Source organism: Chlamydotis macqueenii, chromosome 1 (genome assembly GCF_036417535.1).
Source record: "Chlamydotis macqueenii isolate bChlMac1 chromosome 1, bChlMac1.mat, whole genome shotgun sequence".
NCBI lineage: Eukaryota > Metazoa > Chordata > Aves > Otidiformes > Otididae > Chlamydotis > Chlamydotis macqueenii.
The window spans coordinates 16,496,287-16,516,200 of record NC_141556.1 but is presented as its reverse complement, the minus strand read 5'-3'; the positions used below and the strand labels follow the sequence as shown (position 1 = coordinate 16,516,200).

At 42.7% G+C, this 19,914-nt stretch overlaps 1 protein-coding gene across 8 annotated transcripts in view; it reads right to left on the bottom strand.

The window, feature by feature from the left end:
* Positions 1-14,797, bottom strand: part of KIF21A (kinesin family member 21A) — a 94,079-nt gene extending 79,282 nt beyond the window's left edge. For 5 of the 8 annotated variants that reach the window (XM_086746794.1, XM_086746739.1, XM_086746762.1 and 2 more), the window contains exon 1: positions 14,554-14,797. In XM_086746794.1, the coding sequence (XP_086602920.1) occupies positions 14,554-14,597 (44 nt within the window). In that variant the 5' untranslated portion in view covers positions 14,598-14,797. The remainder of the gene's footprint in view (positions 1-14,553) is intronic. The other 3 variants (XM_086746755.1, XM_086746785.1, XM_086746769.1) reach the window with 1 other exon arrangement.
* Between the last annotated feature and the right edge of the window lie 5,117 nt (positions 14,798-19,914).

Below are 19,914 nucleotides of genomic sequence, written 5' to 3'. Positions count from 1 at the left end.
AAAAAAAAAAAAAAGCCTAAAAAAAGTCAGACAGATTATTTAAGTATTTCCAGCTTTGAAAATGAGATGACCAGTGTTCCCGAACTGGACATTTGCTTCTGTTGGCACACAGAAGTGGAGACACTGGCACATATCGGGAATACGGCATCACCCACCCTGACAGGCAGTAGTAGTATATCCAGAGAACTCCCAGTACTGGTAACGCCTACAGCAGAGAGACACCCCTTAAATACACACACATACACAAAAAATCTCTTTCAGCTATTTCTCCCAGCAGTACCTTATTAGTTATCCAGTTATCCACCAGTATCACTTTACATCAGCCAGCACCAGTGCTCACATATAAATATACCCATATGTCTGTTTTAGCCTAGTAGTTTTCCTTCCGGTGTTTCCCTCATCTGCTTTTAAAATCTCCAGAAATGCAGCTTTCAGCCTCAAAATACAAACAGTCAAGGAAAGTAAGCCTCAATAATCTAAGTTTACGTATTGCACTTCAAAAGTAAAGTGACTCAGAGGGAAAAGGTTTTACTATGTGTTGAACGCACTAACTCCTGAAACTCTGGGTTACAACATAACTTAAAATTACACCTTAAACTGATCAGGTTTGAACGTTTTAATGCCACCCCCAGAGCCATTCTGAAGGATCCGACATTCAAAGCTGGAGGCAGATCTTGCAGAAGTGCAAGACAACTAAATGGCCAATGCATTAGTAGCTGACAATTAAGAACCATCAAACCAAAAACCCTACACCCTACAGAAAACAGCAAGACTGACTCAAGAAAAACAAGTTTTCAAATTTAGTATTTGAAATAAAGTTACTATCACTAAAATATTTAATGTAGTAATACACTAAGTTCAAATTGTAGCACCGTTGTTATTTTGAACAGAAAGCAGGTTAACAGTCAAGATCCTACAGTTTACTTGTTATTCTCAGAATGGAAAAATAACACAATGCCAACTCATGTAACTCTGAGTAAAGGAAAGGACCTCTCACACACATTGCTGTGCTGGAGTCACCATCCCCCTCCACACTAAGCAGGCAGCAAAACAGAAGCGCAATTTTCACCAAAACAGTGCGGTACACTATAAGCGTTCTGCCCCACTGGGAATTCCTTGGTTAGACATACAGCCTTGCACAAAAGAAATTTAATCGTAAGATGAAATAAACATGTATAAATAACAGAATACACATTAAAAAAAAAAGCAGTCAGTGGTTGGGCTAGACTACCGTTAGTCAGATTTCGTTGGCCCATCTGATAGAAAGTCAGTAGCACTTCCTACCTGCAATCTGAGTTTTAAACAGATTGAACTTCAACCAGACAACTCTTGCACAGACACTAGGCAGACATCCAACAATACGTTGGATGTCCAACGTTAACTTTGCCCAGTATTCCACGCACATTATATAAACACACAAACCTAAAAAAAATAAATCAAATTTTAAAATCCATTTTTCATAGACAAGACAAAAACTGATAACACACAAGTTATAATTGATTTCCAAAGGGTCGTAAGAAACTGTTCCAAGATAAGTAACCGATGCTTTGGGTTGTATTCACAAGATTATCACATGCTTCATGTGATAAACCACTGACCATTGTCTGCATTTCTTTCTGACTTACAGAAGATATTGTTTGAACAAGCCAGAAAAACTGAAAGAATGAAACATGAACTGGCACAGCAGGGGACAGAGAAACAGAGAGGATTATTCTATGAGATGGCCGAGGAAAGCATGAACATCTGAAAAGCAAAGAAACATTAAACAGTGATGAAGGTTAATTATTCTCATTAGCCAACCTGGCCAAAAGAATAAGTGAGCTTAAACCGTGGCAGAGAAAATCCAGGCAGAAGGTGACTGCCACATATTCCTGCTGCAAGAAGAGAAAGCAAATTTTTGGAGTGTGATTCAGTTATCAGTAAATGCCTTCACAGCAGCAGTATCGCATCTACCATGAAATAGCCTTCCAGACACCTAGGGGAGGGTTGGATGAGGGGAAGGAGTAGACTCTAAAACAGAAAGAATATAGAAATCATGCAAATAAACAAAAGCCTCCTGTACTTCATGCTGTGTATGCTTACAAGATACTACCTCCCAACAGCAGCCCTATCACCAGCACCACTGGCTGACTGTTAGTCCCCCAGGAATCTGCTCCATCATATTCAGAACCCATTTGGAGAAGAGACTGCACCTCCTTTGCTGAAGCTGTCCCCTATAGCTCACCCTTTCCAACAGATCATAGGCACAGAGCTCTTCAACATCTTCCTGGCTTTTAGGCCTTGCCTGCCCTCTTCCACTGCAGAAGAGAAGATTACCAAGACAACACATCTAAGCTCCTTACTGAGGTTCACATCGGGAGGACAAGAGGCAGTGGTCATAAACCAAAGCAAAAGAAAGACTTCCCAGCTTGGCATAAGGAAAACATTTAACCCATTAGGACAGTCAAGTACTGTTTGCCCAGAGACACTGAGGAATCTCTGTCCTCAGAGGTTTTTCCAAGACCTAACGACGGATCCTTGATCAACCTCATCTGAATTTAGTTTTGACTTTGCTTTGAGTGGGAGGTTAGATCAGATGACTTCCTGAGATTCCTTCAAACTTGAATTAGTCTAAGCTTACGCTTCCAAATCTGTAAGGCTTTATTGTTCATGTGTACGTTGTCACGCCCCTGTAAACATATTCCGACATCTGAATGGGATCATTCAACTGTGCTGAGTTCAGGCCTGCCACTCAACATACAGCTTCACAGAATTAGACAACCGGGATGGAAAAAAAGGCTGGAAAGGTCAAAGTTTATTCACCCACTCTACCTTTCTGGACCACGGTAGTATCAGCTACATGCAAAATGTTCCCACCAGTTATCAGTTCGAAATGTTTTTAGAAGTCTCCTCTATGGGCAATTCCACATCTCCGCAGATAAATTGTTCCAGGACATAAATCCTTACCTTAGAAAAATGTTTTCTTCCTATCTTTTACTTTTCTTACTGTAATTTAAGCCTATTACCTTTTATCCAGTTCACCTGGAACATGAAGAACAATTTACTCCCTTGTACTTTGTGTTTGACTCTGGTTATTTCAAGATGTGTGTCTCAGCAATTTTCACTCCTCATATCTCACACTATAGAACCGATCATGTTTTCTGGACAAACAGTCACTTCCCTTCTCTTTTCAATTCCCCTCAGTTAGTCCACGTTTTTCCTTGAACTACAGCATTCAGAACCTAACACTAGACATCAGCCAAGACATTAGCAGTACTGAACAAAGAGCACGGATTACTTTGCATCTTACATAAAAATTCCACTTTCTATATACATCAGTTTTCTTCTTTTGATACAACACAACACTGCTGTTTCATGTTTAATTTTTATGCATTACTCATAATCACTTGAATTCTTGCCTACAGTAGCAGCAGAGAGTGCACTGGCCCTTTATTTTCAGTCAAGTATCATCCAAGATGTAGGCCAACACCATTTTATGCAAGTCCCCTATTCCCAAAGAAGCATCTCAGCATTCAGCAGTCACGAGAATTAAAAATCAACAGAAGCATTGACGTGCCAAGGGCCAGCCCTGCTTTCAGAGTTGCAAACACAGAATAAAGCACTTTCATCTGAAGCTTTCAGCTGTACAATGTTTCCTCCTCTTTGGGGCCTACCAAGGCTCTACTTGTTGACATTCAGAGAACAATAAAAAGTCCATCTGTTCCTCCAAAGCTTTGCTAACAATGAGAATGAAATATACCTACAGCTATGCTTTAAAATGCAGAGCCAAGACAGTGAGTTGACTAGATGGCCAGCCAACATAGATCACTTTAGGGACTGCGTGGGGAAGAAAAAGAAAGAAAGAAAGCAAAACAAAAAAGAGACACCCACAAAAACAAACAAAACCCTAACATCTGAAGCTTTTGGGGGCACAAAAGGAAAAAAAAAGACACTTAATTATACTGATGTTTAATTGTCAAATAGTTTACCTGTCGATACCAGTTCAGCCCTATCTCACGTCTCATTTTCAGAGCTCACTAAACACCAATCCACTTTTGCTGAACTCAGAGTTCTGCTAGTGAAGATCAAAACGGCAATTGTGTTGTTCCTGAGTGATGGGCTGACTGATTAGATTAGACAGAGGCGTAAGCCGTGCTTTAACTGATGCAGATTGAACAGGTGGCCTCTCTGACCTACCACCTCTTCAAACACTGTTAAAAGTAGAATCCTTCTCTTTTCCTTTCATGTCTAGAAAATATATATTCAGATATTTACTCCCCCGTAACCTAGCATGAAAATATTTTCCTGGTCTTTAATGTGTTTCAAACAGCTTGCTCATAAAATAAATCAACCTTTCCCAAATACACCAGCTATTCACACACATGATGTAATTGTAACTAGAAAAAGAAAATACAGGAGATGTTTAGATGGTATCAATATCCAGTCTGCAAAGTGATGTGTATAGATAAGACTTCTTTAAAAAAAAATTTAAAGGCATCACATTACAAAGCCAGATAATAATATTAAAAATAATTATTTCATATGTACTTAAAATTAAACACCAGACTGCAAAAATAATGCATTTGAGACCATGCAGTGCAATAAACCTTGCCTGGACAACTTATGAACTTACGTAAAGTGACAACTGAAGCAATGTACGGTTCACTTAGCAGGTTTAAAAAAGAGTAGTCAGCTATTTCCTACAGATTAAAGTGTCTGGTACAGGCATAATTTCTTCTCTTCACACAGAATCAAATGGTGGGGGGAGGGAAAAACAAAGCCATATATATGCTTTAGCAAAACAACATTTTTAATTGTAACACTTTTCATAGAAGGTAATGACTAATTCAGGTGTTTTAGTAGCAGTTTATTTTCTCATGCTACTACATCATATATTATTTATATCACACTACAAGTGTTTGCTATACTTTGAAGCTACATCTTTGGCCTGAGGAGCTCATGACATAATTCTGAGATGGCAGTACATGAAGTGCCAGTGGAGCATGGGGAGGGAAAAGCAGGAAAACAATATTAAAAAAAAGACAAAAGACTCCTTAGCTACACTTATAGCTCTCTTAAATCCTCATGAGGGTGGAGATGGGCACATAGAGATTCTGTCCTAGGACAGAATCAAGCACAGACTAAGACAGAGGTACTGCTGCTGATATTTAATCAATACTATTGAGCAAGAGATTAGCAACTCCAAAATCTTGGGACAATGAGCTACTCAGAATGACACAAAAGGTCTCAGGACTCATCTCCCAATTAATCCCATGCTAAAAGGATGAGATGTCCAACAAAATGAATGCTAAGAATTGCTAGCTTTGAAAAATCAAAGTTACTTATTTAATTAACATCTTCATTTTCAGTATTTTAAATAAGTTATTTCAACAGACGTCTTAAGTCAGTCTACCTTCCTGTCACTTTAATCCAAGAACATGCAGCCTTACAGGCAACATGGTACCAAATGCTTCAAAGAAAGCATTCTGTACAATACTAAGGGTTATACTGTGCACAGCACATTTCTTAGCAAGCTTGCTAGTGACCCCAGAATTATGCAAGATTATGTATATTGCAAATTTCTAGAGGACACTCCTTCCTTTATGTTTTACACTATTACTTCTGACTTGCATAACCTTTTAATCAGCTTTGCTAACAAGTCACATACTTCAATAAAGTCTCTTGACTGACATGAATACTCCACAGCTATATAGCCGTTCAGCTTAAGATGGTCCTTTAACTTAATTTTAGCAGAGTGAAACAAAAGACAACTAACATGGTTAGAAACAGGAGGAAAAAAACCAGTCAAGTGAAAATAATAAAAAAATACGCAGGCTTAAACAAAGACAATAACCAAGTGGTTGTAGCATTGACCCAAATGTGGAAGACCTTTCTTCAAGACCCCAGATGAGATTAGACCTGGTAAACAGAAAAGCCTGTTTGACCAAACTTTTCCATTATCAAAAGAAACCAGGGCAGAAAAAAAGTGTCAGACTTCAAGATGTCTCACAAAAGAGAAACATTTTCTGTTCAGTCTTATTAGCTATAACCGTCCATGTATTCAGCAGTAGTTGAACCGTCATGCTATAGCACGCTACTGTCATTTAACTCTTATCCTCCTTGAGAGTCATGTTGTATTCATGTTTTTAAAGGATCAATTATGTTGAACATGAATGAAAGGGAAAGTAAGTGTCCTTCAAAACTTCAATATACAAGAGAAGGCATTTCAAGAAACCTGAAGGATTTAAGAGCGAGTACGGAAAAACGACATTAAATCTAAAACGTCCTGCAAAGAGTTAGGTATTTTTTAACCAACTGAACTAAGCAGAGTTCCCATAACAGCATGAATGCAAACACCAGGGAAACACCAAAAATTACCTAGACAACAAATCCTTTAATCCATTTTTAAATCCAACAATGGAAATGCACTATTCAATTTGAAAGCATATGAATTGCTGTGCATAGTAGAACAATAATATCATAACCTTTTACTAAGGTTTTGTTGCTCTCAGTTTTTTGTGTTGAAACTCCACAGTAAACAGGCTCAAGGGATGTCATTCATTTTTGTTAGGTAGACTTAAAGACCTAAGGATGCTTAAAGGGTACTTTGTCCCAAACAGCAAGCCTAGCATTTGTCAGTTGACCAAAAAAAAAAAGTTCTTTAAACAAAAATTAATTATTCCAGCAGTGGCCACCTTTACCAAACCTGTTGAGAATACTGAAAAAAAAAAATAAAAGACCAGATAGTACCCTCTCCTCACTTCTTACTTCCATACAGAATCTATCCAGAAAATACTTCATGCTGATCAATTGTTTGCTCTGAATCAGCAGTTTTGCACATTTTAAAATACATATGGAGCAGACCTTCTCTATTCATCAAACTCACTGTGACGCTGACCTGAAAACCCTTTCACTGTTGTCCATTTGCATCTTGTTGCTATGGTAAACACATCAAACAAGAGAACATGTTTGAAAAATAAGGCTGCATTTCTCCCTCTAGTCACACTGGAGCAGACATACTTATTCCAGAAAAGTTTCGCCAGGCAAAAGGGTAAATAAATATGGAGAACTACAAAAAAGGAGGAAGGACAGTAAGAAAATGAACAAAGGTTTCAAACCATTTTAGAGGAGCAGAGAAAGAAAGCACAAGAAAAAGGCACAGCTCATGTAGTTACTCTTGCTGGACTTGTTCAGATCTGGTTTCATTTCTAATTAAACTTTCTTGTTTGCCAGTTCAAATTATACTTTTAACTTCTTGCAAGTATTTTACATGGGAATAATATCAGCATAGCAAAAAAAAAATCCTCTGCTCCAGCAGCTGCAGATATGGCCGGATACTGAATCTTTTTCTTTAACTAAGGAAGAAAAAGAAAAAAAAAAACCAAAAAAAAAAACACCTAAGATGGCTTTATTTCCCCAGCAGTAATCAGGCAACAGAACATGAAAGCAAGAATTCCAGCAGCCATCTCTGAGCAGGCAACAAGGGCGATCTATAAAACACTTAAAGCAAATAAAGGGAAAGCAGAGAGAGGGAGCAAGGCTCCCTTGACTCCAAGCACAAAGGCCATTCAGCTACTATAGAAGAATTTACAGAAGTCACACAGAAAAAAAACAAAAATATGAAGCCTTGCATTCAGTAATAAAGGAATATCTAGGCCAACAATATAAATCCTAACTCTTCATAGAGCATAAGTAGTAAAGAAGATACCATTAAATGGAAACTGGTGACTAACTCGACGGATTTTCAAAGCAAAGTAAACTCCCAAGTCTTCTACAAACACTGGGAAATGCCAAGTTAAAAATACAATTTGTCCACAAGCATGAACAGACCACTCATGCACACCACTCACTGCTTTTTCTTCTTAAATTCAAGACATATCCATCTGTTGGAAAGGAATACATGACATCAAGGGAAATGCCCGACTAGGATTTCTTTCCCCTCCATCAAAGAATGAGTTTGTGTTTAGATCACATGAGTGGTGGAAAGGGAAGTTTATTTCCTAGAAAGCAAGATCACAGATTTCAGCCTGCCCCAAGCAATATCAGTCACGGATGATCAAGTCAGAGATGATGAAACCAGAATTAATTCAGCAGCAGATGGTGTCGTGTCTTTTTTTCAGCTGAAATGCAAAACATATGGATAGGGTAGAGTAAAGTTTCAGTGAAGGACAAGGGAATGTTTGTTTAAGTCAGGGAGCAAAGAGAAACATCAAAACTAATATAAGATATGCAACATGAGCTTTCCAAAACCAAGGTATCTTTTGTAGCTTTCCATTAACAGACTCTCTCTCCAAAAGAGGTATTTTCCAACACTCAACATGTTCCCCAAAAAAATATTACACTATACTGTTGAACAGTTTTATTTTGTCTTTGGGGGGGGCTTACTTCATACTGATAGACTGCTGAACTTCATTAATACAGTTACTTTGAGACATTCCCCCCCCCACCAAAAAAAAAAAAAAAAAACAACCAAAAACAAACCAAACTTTCACAGCTTCACATGATTACAGCTGGGTAATAACTATTTCCTAATAAAAGGAAAATTTTGGTTCATTTTCAGGAGCCAATGGATAGTACTGTAATCTATTGCTGTTGCTTATCTAGTTACAGAGTGATTTATGAGATTCTCAGCCCACTGTATGGGAAGCGTGAAATGAGTGCCTCTGCCCTCCAGAGCTTATGATATATACCACAGCATACATGGCCATTCATCTGGCATTTGAGGATCTACTCATGGTAGGAAGCTTAAACACAGCTGTAAGTGTTTGCAGAACAGTAGCCCAAGAAAGAAAATTAATTTCAACAGCCAAAGTGCTTCAAAACACACCTATCAAAAAAGACAGGTTCCTTCTACTCAGCTGCTGCTTTCCTAGCGTATTTAACAGTGGCTGGATCTAGCCCTGAGGAGAACTTCAGTGTAAAAGCTTATTAGAAAAAAATGCTGAAAAAGAGGAATGCAAAAGATTAAAAGGTAGAGGGAGGCATGACAACAACAAACATCAGATTCTATATGTGGAGAAAAAAAAACCACAAAAACACAAGGAAACTAGCAAAGGAGGGAAAAAAAATGCAGAGGAGGTCCAACTGGTCACATGGTTCAAGAACTGGGGGTATGAAAAGAAGAAATCCAATGTTGCCATAACAAACCTTTGCAGTGGAAGGCTGAGGTTACAAGGGATGAACACATCCCATTTGCCTTATCAAAAGTTAACACTGTATCCTGATTTCATGCCACAAGCAGCTCTGTTCCTAAATTGAAGTAGTAATAAATATGTTTTTCAATATGTTCATCTCCCTTTTGGAATACCAGAAACAGAAGCTGGGTGGTTTTAATTCATCAACTACATTTATTATTCTCACTGTTATTAGAAAAGTTTCCCAGTAGATCCATTACATTTTGCACCCAGAATTTTCATACTTGGCAAACATCAACATTTCACCTTTGTAAACAGTCCCACAATGTATTGCAGACACCCCGGGCTGGCATGAGAAGGAAACTTTTTAGAGGATTCAGGGAAGAGCTGGACAGCTGGATCCCACAGCCTCTCTGCACAGGTGAGGAGGAAGGCAGGAGCCCTCCCCATCTTCGCTTGCGGGATGAAACGCAGAGCAGACACTGTAGCAGTCAGGTACTCCTACCCCAAAGTAGGGAAGGCGGCACATATACACAAACATACCGAGGACAATGGAAAGTGGAAACTTTCACACCTCTTCTCTTTACTGCTCACTGATGTTATATGTAAACACCATGTGTACATGTAAACACCATCCCCTAACTCTTCCCTCCCCTGGTTCTTTGTATTCTACCCATTAGCACAGTTTCAACTGGGCTCCACCTTTCCCAACAACAACATGCCCAGCGCCAAAGCTCTACTTCCTTCAGCTTCACCAATTGTCACTTCATGTCCTATTACTGTCCACACCACCTGAGGTGTCATCCAAGCATGTCTGAGTGACCATCTTCCTTTTCTTCACTGCTAGTCAGCTTACATACCTACTCATCTTTTCACATTATTCTTCATTATTTCTTCGTCTGTTTTATACAGCATCTTAAAAGGCAGTATTACCAGTCGACACTGAAGCTTATCATCTATATGTCTGGGGCCTCCACTGACTCAGAGTGGATCAAGGCCATCTTCCTCCTTTGGAGAACTAGAAAACAGATGTTTACTTCAACGTTCTACGTTGTTGTGTCCTCTCCGTAACAGGATCCAAATAACAGACATCCTTCTGCATTTTATCAGACAGCAGTCCTCCACGCAAGCCTTCTGGTGAACTCTGTCCAAACATTATCGCTCTCCAGGAGTTCCCTTGTTTAGCATGTACCCAAAAAGACAAAAGACCTAAGTCCAACTTTCTTATCTTCTTAGATCATCAACTGCTAAGATGTCCTAACCCTATGGCTCCAAGCCATATGGAGTGTTAGGCACTAACTGTTACCTCTCCAGTTGGAGCTATTTCAATCTCTATGATACAGCTCAGGTCTGGATGGTGAAATCAACCATAACTCTGACCTAATGGTTATGGGTACTGACTGTAGTGACCCCATCCAGTCCCTGGATAGCTCTCTAAAACTCTCCAAAACACAATACTGGCATAGATCTGCAGCTGTTGAGGATCTCAGTCTTAGGCGAGAACTTCATATACCCAACATAGAATCACAGAATCATAGAATGGTTAGGGTTGGAAGGGACCTTCAAAGGTCATCTAGTCCAACCCCCATGCAAGGAGCAGGGACACCCCTGACTAGATCAGGTTGCTCAGAGCCTCATCCAGCCTGGCCTTGAATGTTTCCAGGGATGGGGCCTCCACCACCTCTCTGGGCAACCTGTTCCAGTGTTCTATAACTCGCATCGTAAAAAATTTTTTCCTAATTTCTAATCTAAATCTACCCCCCACTATTTTAAAACCATTACTCCTTGTCTTGTTGCAACAGGCCCTACTAAACAGCCTCTCCCCATCTCTCTTGTAGGCCCCCTTGAGGTACTGGAAGACCACTATAAGGTCTCCCTGGAGCCTTCTCTTCTCCAGGCTGAACAGCCCCAACTCTCTCAGCCTGTCCTCATAAGAGAGGTGCTCCAGCCCTTTTATCATCTTCGTGGCCCTCCTCTGGACCTTCTCCAACTGGTCCATGTCCTTCTTGTGTTGGGGGCTCCAGAACTGGACACAGTACTCCAGGTGGGGTCTCACCAGGGCAGAGTAGAGGGGGAGAATCACCTCCCTTGACCTGCTGGCCACGCTTCTCTTGATGCAGCCCAGGATGCGGTTGGCCTTCTGGGCCGCAAGGGCGCATTGCCGGCTCATGTTAAGCTTCTCGTCCACCAGCACTCCCAAGTCCTTCTCCTCAGGGCTGCAGTCCTTCTCCTCAGGGCTGCATGGCAGAAGCACATGGCAGAAGCCTATGAGCTGCATTTTCATAGAATCATTACGGTTGGAAAAGACCTCCAAGATCATCAAGTCCAATTGTCTTTTGGCTGTAGTCACCACTGAAGTGGCAAGATACACAAGAATTAGGAACTACAATCTATATCCTCTTGTTGACTTGGTTCCAGAAACAGTTGCCTGTGATGTTTATACCACTTAGTATAGAATCATAGAATAGTTTGGGTAGGAAGGGACCTTTAAAGGTCATCTAGTCCAACCCCCTTGCAAGAAGCAGGGACATCTCCAACCAGATCAGGTTGCTCAGAGCCCCGTCCAACCTGGCCTTGAATGTTTCCAGGGATGGGGCATCCACCACCTCTCTGGGCAACCTGTGCCAGTGTTCCACCATCCTCATTGTAAAAAAAATTTATCCTTATATCCAGTCTGAACCTACCTCCCTCTATTTTAAAACCATTACCTCTCATCATATCACAACAGTCCCTGCTAAAGAGTAGATTCCATAGCCTTTTAGTGAAAAGTTAGTTTTCATATGTTAAAAAGACATTCACAAAAGCAAGACAGCAATTCAGATTTGCAAAAAGGATGGCTTTTCACGTTTAAAAGAAAAAAAAAAAAAAAACAGCCATCTGATTAGATAACCATCACGGTAGCTCTCTGATTTTATCTGAAAACAGACACTATACACAGTCACACAGAAAGCAAAGCTCTTTGTTGAAGTTGCACACCATCATCAAAATTCTAAGTCCACAAGTCTTTCAGTGGTGGTTGACAATAGAGGAAGAATTTTTTTCTTAATTGGGGAATTTAACATTAGTTACTGGATTATCTGCCAAACTATTTTCAGCTTTCATGCTTCACTAAACCGGAGTATTTAGCTCATCATTCACAAACCCATTATTACACTGAAGAAAATGGGGAGCAATTAGCATACCAGATGATAGCTTAAAGGTAGTGCTAATTGGAAAGAATGAAGCATTTTTTAATCCTGTTGTATACAATTAAGGGAGACAACCAGGTTCTGGGAAAACAATTTGCTAAACAATTTCAGTGATGTCTATTCTATAATCTATGATTAAAGTTTAAGCAAGTTCAGCTTTGCAGTAAGTTCGGTGCAATGTGCCTTTGCAGTATCTTCAGTTACTACCAGCGGAGCTGCAAACTAAGAGCTGGTCCTGCTGTAGAGCAAGCCTTGTTCAGGAAACATCCATACAAAAACAACAGCTAATTCATGGCAACAGTGGAGATCATCACTGAACTAAGCTCAGGTTCCCCAAAACAACTAAAAAACAAAACCAACAAGGAAACTGAATGTAATATTCATAACGCAGGGTACAGCATGGCGCTGATACGCAGAGAGTAGCCAGACCAGTTGAATTATAGGACTGTGCAAAACACACAACCAGAAATAATGGAGAGTCATCTACAAAGGGCTACTGGTGGAAAAAAAAAAAAAAAATGTGCATGCTTTTGTTCATGACTGCTAAGTAAAGAGGGAAAAATCTTGCACATGAATAGTTAATCTGCCAAAAGGAAGAAAGCAGACAGGAGGAAAGATGCAACTTTTCATCACTAGTGAACTGCACCCAGACATAAGATGTTAGCTAGACAATTATGTTACAGAAATACGCCTTGTGACATCAGGGATTTGTTTTGAAGAGCTACAGCTGGGTGGTTTTAATTCACTTTTACAAATTATTTACCATATATTATTTCTAATCTATTTCTCACACACCTACAACTATAAACAAACCTCGGTGCTTGTAAATGGACTACATCACTATTTTTTTTGGCCCAGAACATATTTAATATTTTCTTCAAATGACAGAGCAGTCTGTAAACCTGCAACACGCCCTATTTTTAGGATCACACCTAACCTATCTCATGTTTTCCTTTTTAAAAATACAGCCTAATGATGCTCTGGAATAATACCTCCCTGTACTCGATGTGAAAAATGCTTCAACAGCTAACAACACTCGCAAAAGCATCTCTCCCCATAGAAAACGCTACCATAACCGGCGAGCAGACTGTAACGGACAACTGCAGCGTACACCTCATGTTATCATGCAGGGGCGTTGTTTCTCTGTTTACCAAAAACGTTATCGAACTGTTCCCCCACACGCACATACCAACAACAGCACGCAGGAACATCGCTTGTTCTCCTTCAGAGAAACAAGGACCCACCCTCCTTGTCTTCCTGTCCAACCCCTGGATTATCCAAGGAGGTGAGATGTATGTGGTGGACCCACTGGTAGATACAGACAGTCTCATTTCTCGTGCCATTGTACTCCAAGTGCATCAGCATATTATAAACTTTAAAGGAAATAAAGTAAGTCATCATTCAGTATCACAATTAAAATCCAAATACTGACATACATATATAGACATATATGCACATGCATATATATTTCTCCTCATGTTTGAATTATGTAAAGAGATCTTGAAAATTAAGGCATCCGTGGGCTAATCTGGAACTTCTTCAAACAGTAAAATAATATCTTCACGTAGAAAACCGAGAAGAGCCAAGAATTCACTGATGAACAACAGATTTTTATCTCTGATAAAAGAACAATTTGAATTAGCTGATGCTTTAAAATGATTTAAGCTCCACTCCCATTGTGACACCTACCTATACCTATTCCCCTTTGCTGCCGGCAGCCTCGTGGGAGCCCACCCCACCCGGTACGCGAGGTGAGGCACAGCCTCCCCGGGATAAAAACCTGCATCCTTCTAAAAATACCGGTGTCTGCCCGGACCCGCTCTGGCAAAGCTCCGCGATGCAAAGGGCATCGCCGCAGCCCCGGGACCGCTCTGCTTCCATGAGTAAGCACTTGCAGCACCGGCCTGTAATTGGTTGGAATATTTTTAGGGTCAGTGCTGGAAATTAGAGAGAAATGGCTGAGAAAGACCTCAGAACGTTCGGGTTTTTCCTCTCCGTTGGTTATTTCCTACTGCCGTAAGGAAAAAGGGGATCAGCGGCAGCCGAGGTGACACGCTCTTTCTGCGGGGACAGCTGGTGTCCCTGTCCGGCGACCCGCTTCCACGGGTGGGGAGCACGCATTCCCGCTCCCGTGCGGAGGCCCCACGGGCACGGCCGGCCGCGGTCACCCGTGGCGTGAGGTCCCGCGGGGAGCGCTTCCCCCCGCCGCCGCCGCCGCTCGCCCCCGCGGGAGAGCCACCGCCACCGCTTACCTGACGGCCACCCGCACCGAGCTCTCGTCCTGGCCGGCCGACATGGTGGCGGGGGGCAGCCGGGGGGCGGCCGCCAGCCTTGCCGGGAGCGGGGGGCGCTGCCGGGCCGAGGAGGGGCCCGCGGGGAGAGGTGGGGGCGCTACCGCGGCCCCCCCTCACCGCCGCCTCCCGCTCCGCCGCCTCCTCTCTCCAGCCATTTTAGGTGCCTGAATGAATAGGTAGGAACCGCGGCAGAGCAGGGCGGTTCGCGCCGCTCCTCCTCCTCTTCCCCCCGCCCCGCTCCGGCCCTTCCAGTCCCTGGGCGGGGAGCGCTGTCAGTCAGCCCGCCGGCGGGAGGAGGGACGGGCCCCGGGCCGCCGGCCCCCCGCCCCTCCGGGGTCCGGCTCCGCCGCCCCGCGCCCGCTCCAGCCGCAATGCGTCAGCAGGCCCCGCCCCGGGCAGCCGGTGCCGCTGGCGGCAGCGCGGGCACGGCGGCGGGCAGGGCGGCAACCCCGCGGGGCCTCTGCTCGCAGGCGGGCACAGGGCCCCCGCACGGCTCCCCACGCACACCTTCCTCCTCTCCGCGCACAGGCACCCACTTCGCACACCTGCCTCCCCACACACCCCTCGCGCACAGCCCTCCCCACGCACAGCTCTTGCACGCCCGCCTCCTCGCATACAGCTTTCCGCACACGCGTGCAGCGCTTACCCTGCACGCACAGCTCTTCTCACGCGCCGCATGCACGTCTTGCGCACACAGCCGCGCGCTGGCAGCCATGGGCGCACGCGACGCCGTTCGAAGTGTCAGGCTTGCGCGCGCCCCTTCACCCACATGCACGCCCGCGTGGCGGTTGCACGCCCGCACGCGGTGCTCCGCGCACGCAGCTCATCCTGCCACAAGGCGATCAGCGTGTACACCCTTACACACGCACGCTCGCAGCCACACCTAAGGGCTCTGCTCACAGCTTCGGAGACCTCCCGGCTGGGAAAGAGGAGCTTAACCCCGCCTCAAGGCTGCGGGTTTTTTTTTTTGCTTTTCCACCTGTTTCCCTCTCCTTAGCAGGAGTGCCATGTCCTCATTCCTCCTCATTCCACCCCTGGCCCTGTGCGGTTGTCCGGACCTCACGCCCGCGGGAGCACGTAGCTCTCCCATTTTTCTGGCCGTACTCGGCAGGTTTGTTTGCCCTAGCTGCTTCAGCCAGGCATCGCTATTCTCACTTCCCTAATGAAATGCCTGGTTTTTAGTTGGAAACTGAGTGGGCGGATGACATTAATTTTTGATGCAAATACTATCCCTGCCAGGAAACAAGCCCGGTTATTTTGCCCAAAACAATTCACATTCCTAAGGAAGATTTTCCGTCAGAATAGGCTCGGGTTTGCATTTGTAATGAGATGCTAAAAACCTTGCAGTTCAAGTTGTTTTGCTTCTGATAGTGAAGGCTGCTCCCGCCCAGGCCCCAGCCTCTGCCAGAGATGGGCAGGTGAGCTCTGCCGGCGGAATGGGGCCTCTAGCTGTGTCCCCGGCTCTCTCAAAAGGCAAACCCCTCCTTCTCAGAAGAAATACACTGTATTACTGTTACTCTGCATGTTTCTCATAATAATTTTCTCACCGATTTCCGTTTTTCTCTATTCCTTAAGAAATGGGATTGTTTCCAGAAAATGCCCCACCTGAAGTTGCTGTACGAAATGACGGTCTTCTGCTTTCCTCTCAATTTATATAGCACCACCACCCAAAGCTCCAACTGCATTTGAAAGTACAAGAAACTTAAGCTACGTGGCATATCGCTGAGGCGTACTGAGATATTTATCCAAAAGGCAGGGAGATGAAGACATGGACCGTTCAGTCAGAAGTCACCAAAGGAATCTGGTACAGGCAGAAAAAAGCCTACATTTCCCTGGGCATCCTGGCTCACTGTCCTCTATTTAATGCTGTAGTCCGTATGTTTTTCTCTTTTTTTTCACATTATTTTATAGAACAGGCAAGATAGCCAATAAAGAAAAAGCTCTGACAGGTGACTTATGCAAAATACCCTCAAAATGAAAGTAACCAAAGGCTCATAGTTCAGGGCGTTTCCAGCTAGTGGGAACTAAACACTCATGACTGTGTCGTACATCTTCTAATGTACTGAGCTATTTAAAAATACCTGCAGCCCATCCATGGTGAGTGGCATCCTATAGCATAATGAGGTTATCATAATTCATTTACTTCAGATTTACAAATCAAGCTAACAATAAAGCTTAGGCAAACCTGGTAAAGGCAAAGGTCACTATGTTTTTCCTGTAATAGCTTTAGTAACTTGGATACTTTCTTATCCAAAAGTATACAACGCTTTTTTTTTCAGCTGGCACAGCTACAAGGTTAATGTAACAAACATACTCAAGCCAAATTTGTACCCTGGCAGTATCTGTGTGCATTTGTTCCGCACAGCATCTTTTGCTGGGTAGGCCCCAGTGCAGCAAAGCTCATCCACATCACCCTGAGCATGCGTACAAAATCCTGCCAAGTGTCAGTGCCTCCAGTTCTCCACCGTGCGAGCTGTGCTGAAAACCCAGCGGGGAGCCGCAGCCGCAGGAGCTGCATGCGACTTTCCCAGTCCCTGCTGCTCAGACCCAGGATCACACTCTAGATCTTGTCAGGGCCATTCTTCTTCTACCCTGGCATGCCCCCAGACATTTGCCTCAGCACAACCATACCCAGCCCTCTCTCTTCCACATTGAAAATGAAGCTAGCAGATTAAAAAGTCTGGCAGAAGTCCTCTGAGCTTAACGTTGCGTATACAGATGGGTTAGTATTGATAGGTTTCAGACCTTAATGGCACAGATTTGCTATCCAAATTAAACAGGAAGACATTAATTTTGGTAAAAACTATTATCTTCTGATTTTGGTTATTTCAGTCCAACAGTATTACATGCATATCTTCTATCCTAAATACTTCACTCCAATGCCGGACTCCTCTGAAATTCATATAGCAAGTTACATTTAGCTTCTTGCCATGTTTCGTGCAAATTGCCTGATTTGTGACCATTCAGTTGTAAAGCAGGAAAAAGATATAAATCCTTTTCTTTAACGGCAGATTTTTCTGTGTGTTCCCCATTTCCAGAAAGTATACAATCCTTTTGTTAAAACAAATGGTTTTATTTTGGCTTTTTGCAACTCTTCCAATGTTAATAAGCATTCTGCTATACTGTTAACTTGGCTGCCCCAGGAAACTTAAATCAATTCTCTTGCTTTTTGTTTCTTATAATGTGGTTGACCTCTGCTCTCCAGCATCCTATTCATCTCGCTGAAGGGTTAACTTGAATAAATAAGGGCACAATTGCTCCCTTTCTTTCATTAACTAAACACATAACCATACTGCCAACACCTTGTTTATCTTTAATAAAGCTGTACAATAACATTTAATGGATTTATCCAATCTTACAGCTAAGGAATGAGGTTTCCTGGAAGGTCTCCTCTCTTCATGCTCCTTGGTCAGCATGCCTACAGGTAGGACCTGCAGTAGACCACCTCATCTCTCACAGGTACCAACCACCTCCGGTCGCCCCTGGTCAGCTGCAGAAGTCCCCAGAGAAGGGACAAACTGCAAGGCTGGGGAGCAGGGAGGGAGTTCACAGCTCTGGTCCTTGCTGGGTGCTTAGAGCAGGCTGGCGAGGAACATCCCTCCCTGGCAGCCGACCCAGTTGGCAGCTGTTACCCTTTCACCTCCTCCATCCTCCTGCCATATGACTCAGCATCATGAGAGCTTCATCCACTGGGGCAACCAACCAGAGACCTGTGTTTGGAAGGGTGAGGGCTCTGACTGATGCGCACGCACACATACAACGTGCACAGATGAGGAGACTGCCTATAGAGTTCCTTTAAGCATCAGAAGCTGCCTAAAACCAGAGCTCTGCACGACTTGAATGAGCCAAGCTGACTCCACTTACAAGTCGGAGCCCTGCGTTTTGGCATACATATGCTTGCAGACAAGTTGTTTAGGCCATGTCTATTCTATACCAGTTGGGTTTGAAATGATCTAATCGAAATAGAGCACTTAAAACAGTAGAGCCCTCACTCCAAATCTTTTAACTGTGACAATTTACCAGTGCTAAATAAGCCAATTTAATCAAAGATTCAACTTGTGAGTTAGGGCCATGCTTGGGGGTTGCCTGTTATTTTGGCCTGCTGAAAATATAGTTTAGCTGATAGAAATAACAAAAGAGTGTTAGAAAACATTAACATTGAGATCATTCATAACCATGAGTATCTATCCCATAATGGTTTGATAATGATCCTTTTAAAAAGTTTTCACTGGACAAAACCTTACCAGGTAACAGCCTGACGTTCATTATACAGTTGTGATGTTCTCTAGTGCTTTTTCTGCTGAGTAGTGGAGGTGACATTGTTGCACTGAGACAGACAATAACATATGAAATCACTGATTTCTGATAAATCTGTATCAATTAGACAAATTGCACCATGACTGGTAGAAAGCTTCAAGCAAAATTAGTAGGTTTTGCCAAGTTAAGCACTCAGCCCACCACTGTGGAAGGCAGGTATTATTTCAGATACAGACAGGAGAACGTGAAATGTTCAAGCACTGTGGAAGAACAGCATTGATGCCTTGTTCTGAAGGTTATTAAATCTCATCTGCATAGTTCATGCTGTTTTGTCAAATTTGCATGCATGAAAGAAACAGCTAGTATATCATCTCATTAGTGACTATTGTTTTCTTGAGTGTATACATTAAATAAACTCTTTTTAGCCACATAGAAGCCACAATTTATTCAGTGATTTTGGAATGACACACCATGAAGCCTAAATATATATGCAAACATGATATAATGTATACATTCTAATGAGCAAAATTTTTTCACATTCATTCATATGATAGTTTGAAAAATGTGGAGATTTTTGCTCATTTTTTTTTCCTTATCCATGTCTGTCATCATTCTATGGACTGTGTGACCCAATATCTCCTTGTATTCCGGTATCTTCAGACACAGGAGAGGTAACTGGGCTGCTGTGGAACTAGGCTTCATGAGCTGGTGGAAATTAAGTCGGCAACATTCACTCGTCAGTGATAGTCACTCCGTTTTATCTAACAAACACTGAACTCTTCAACACTAATGTATACATTGCTTCTGCGTTTCTACTTGGCAAGATGAAACTTCTTTTTGCATTTTCTGTGTAACGCCTTGGGCTGACATGAACCTTAGGCTTTTCCATAGTCAGCTTTTGAAAGATCTTCAGTATACATTAAACTAAACTTCTAAAAACTGTTGCATCTTGATTTTTAAGGACTTTCTAGAAGTAGTTTTTTTCTTCTCTGACTGGCTTCTCATTTCAAACTGCGAGTCTTGGAAAGCAGTCAAGCTTACAAAAGACATTTCAAATGTTTT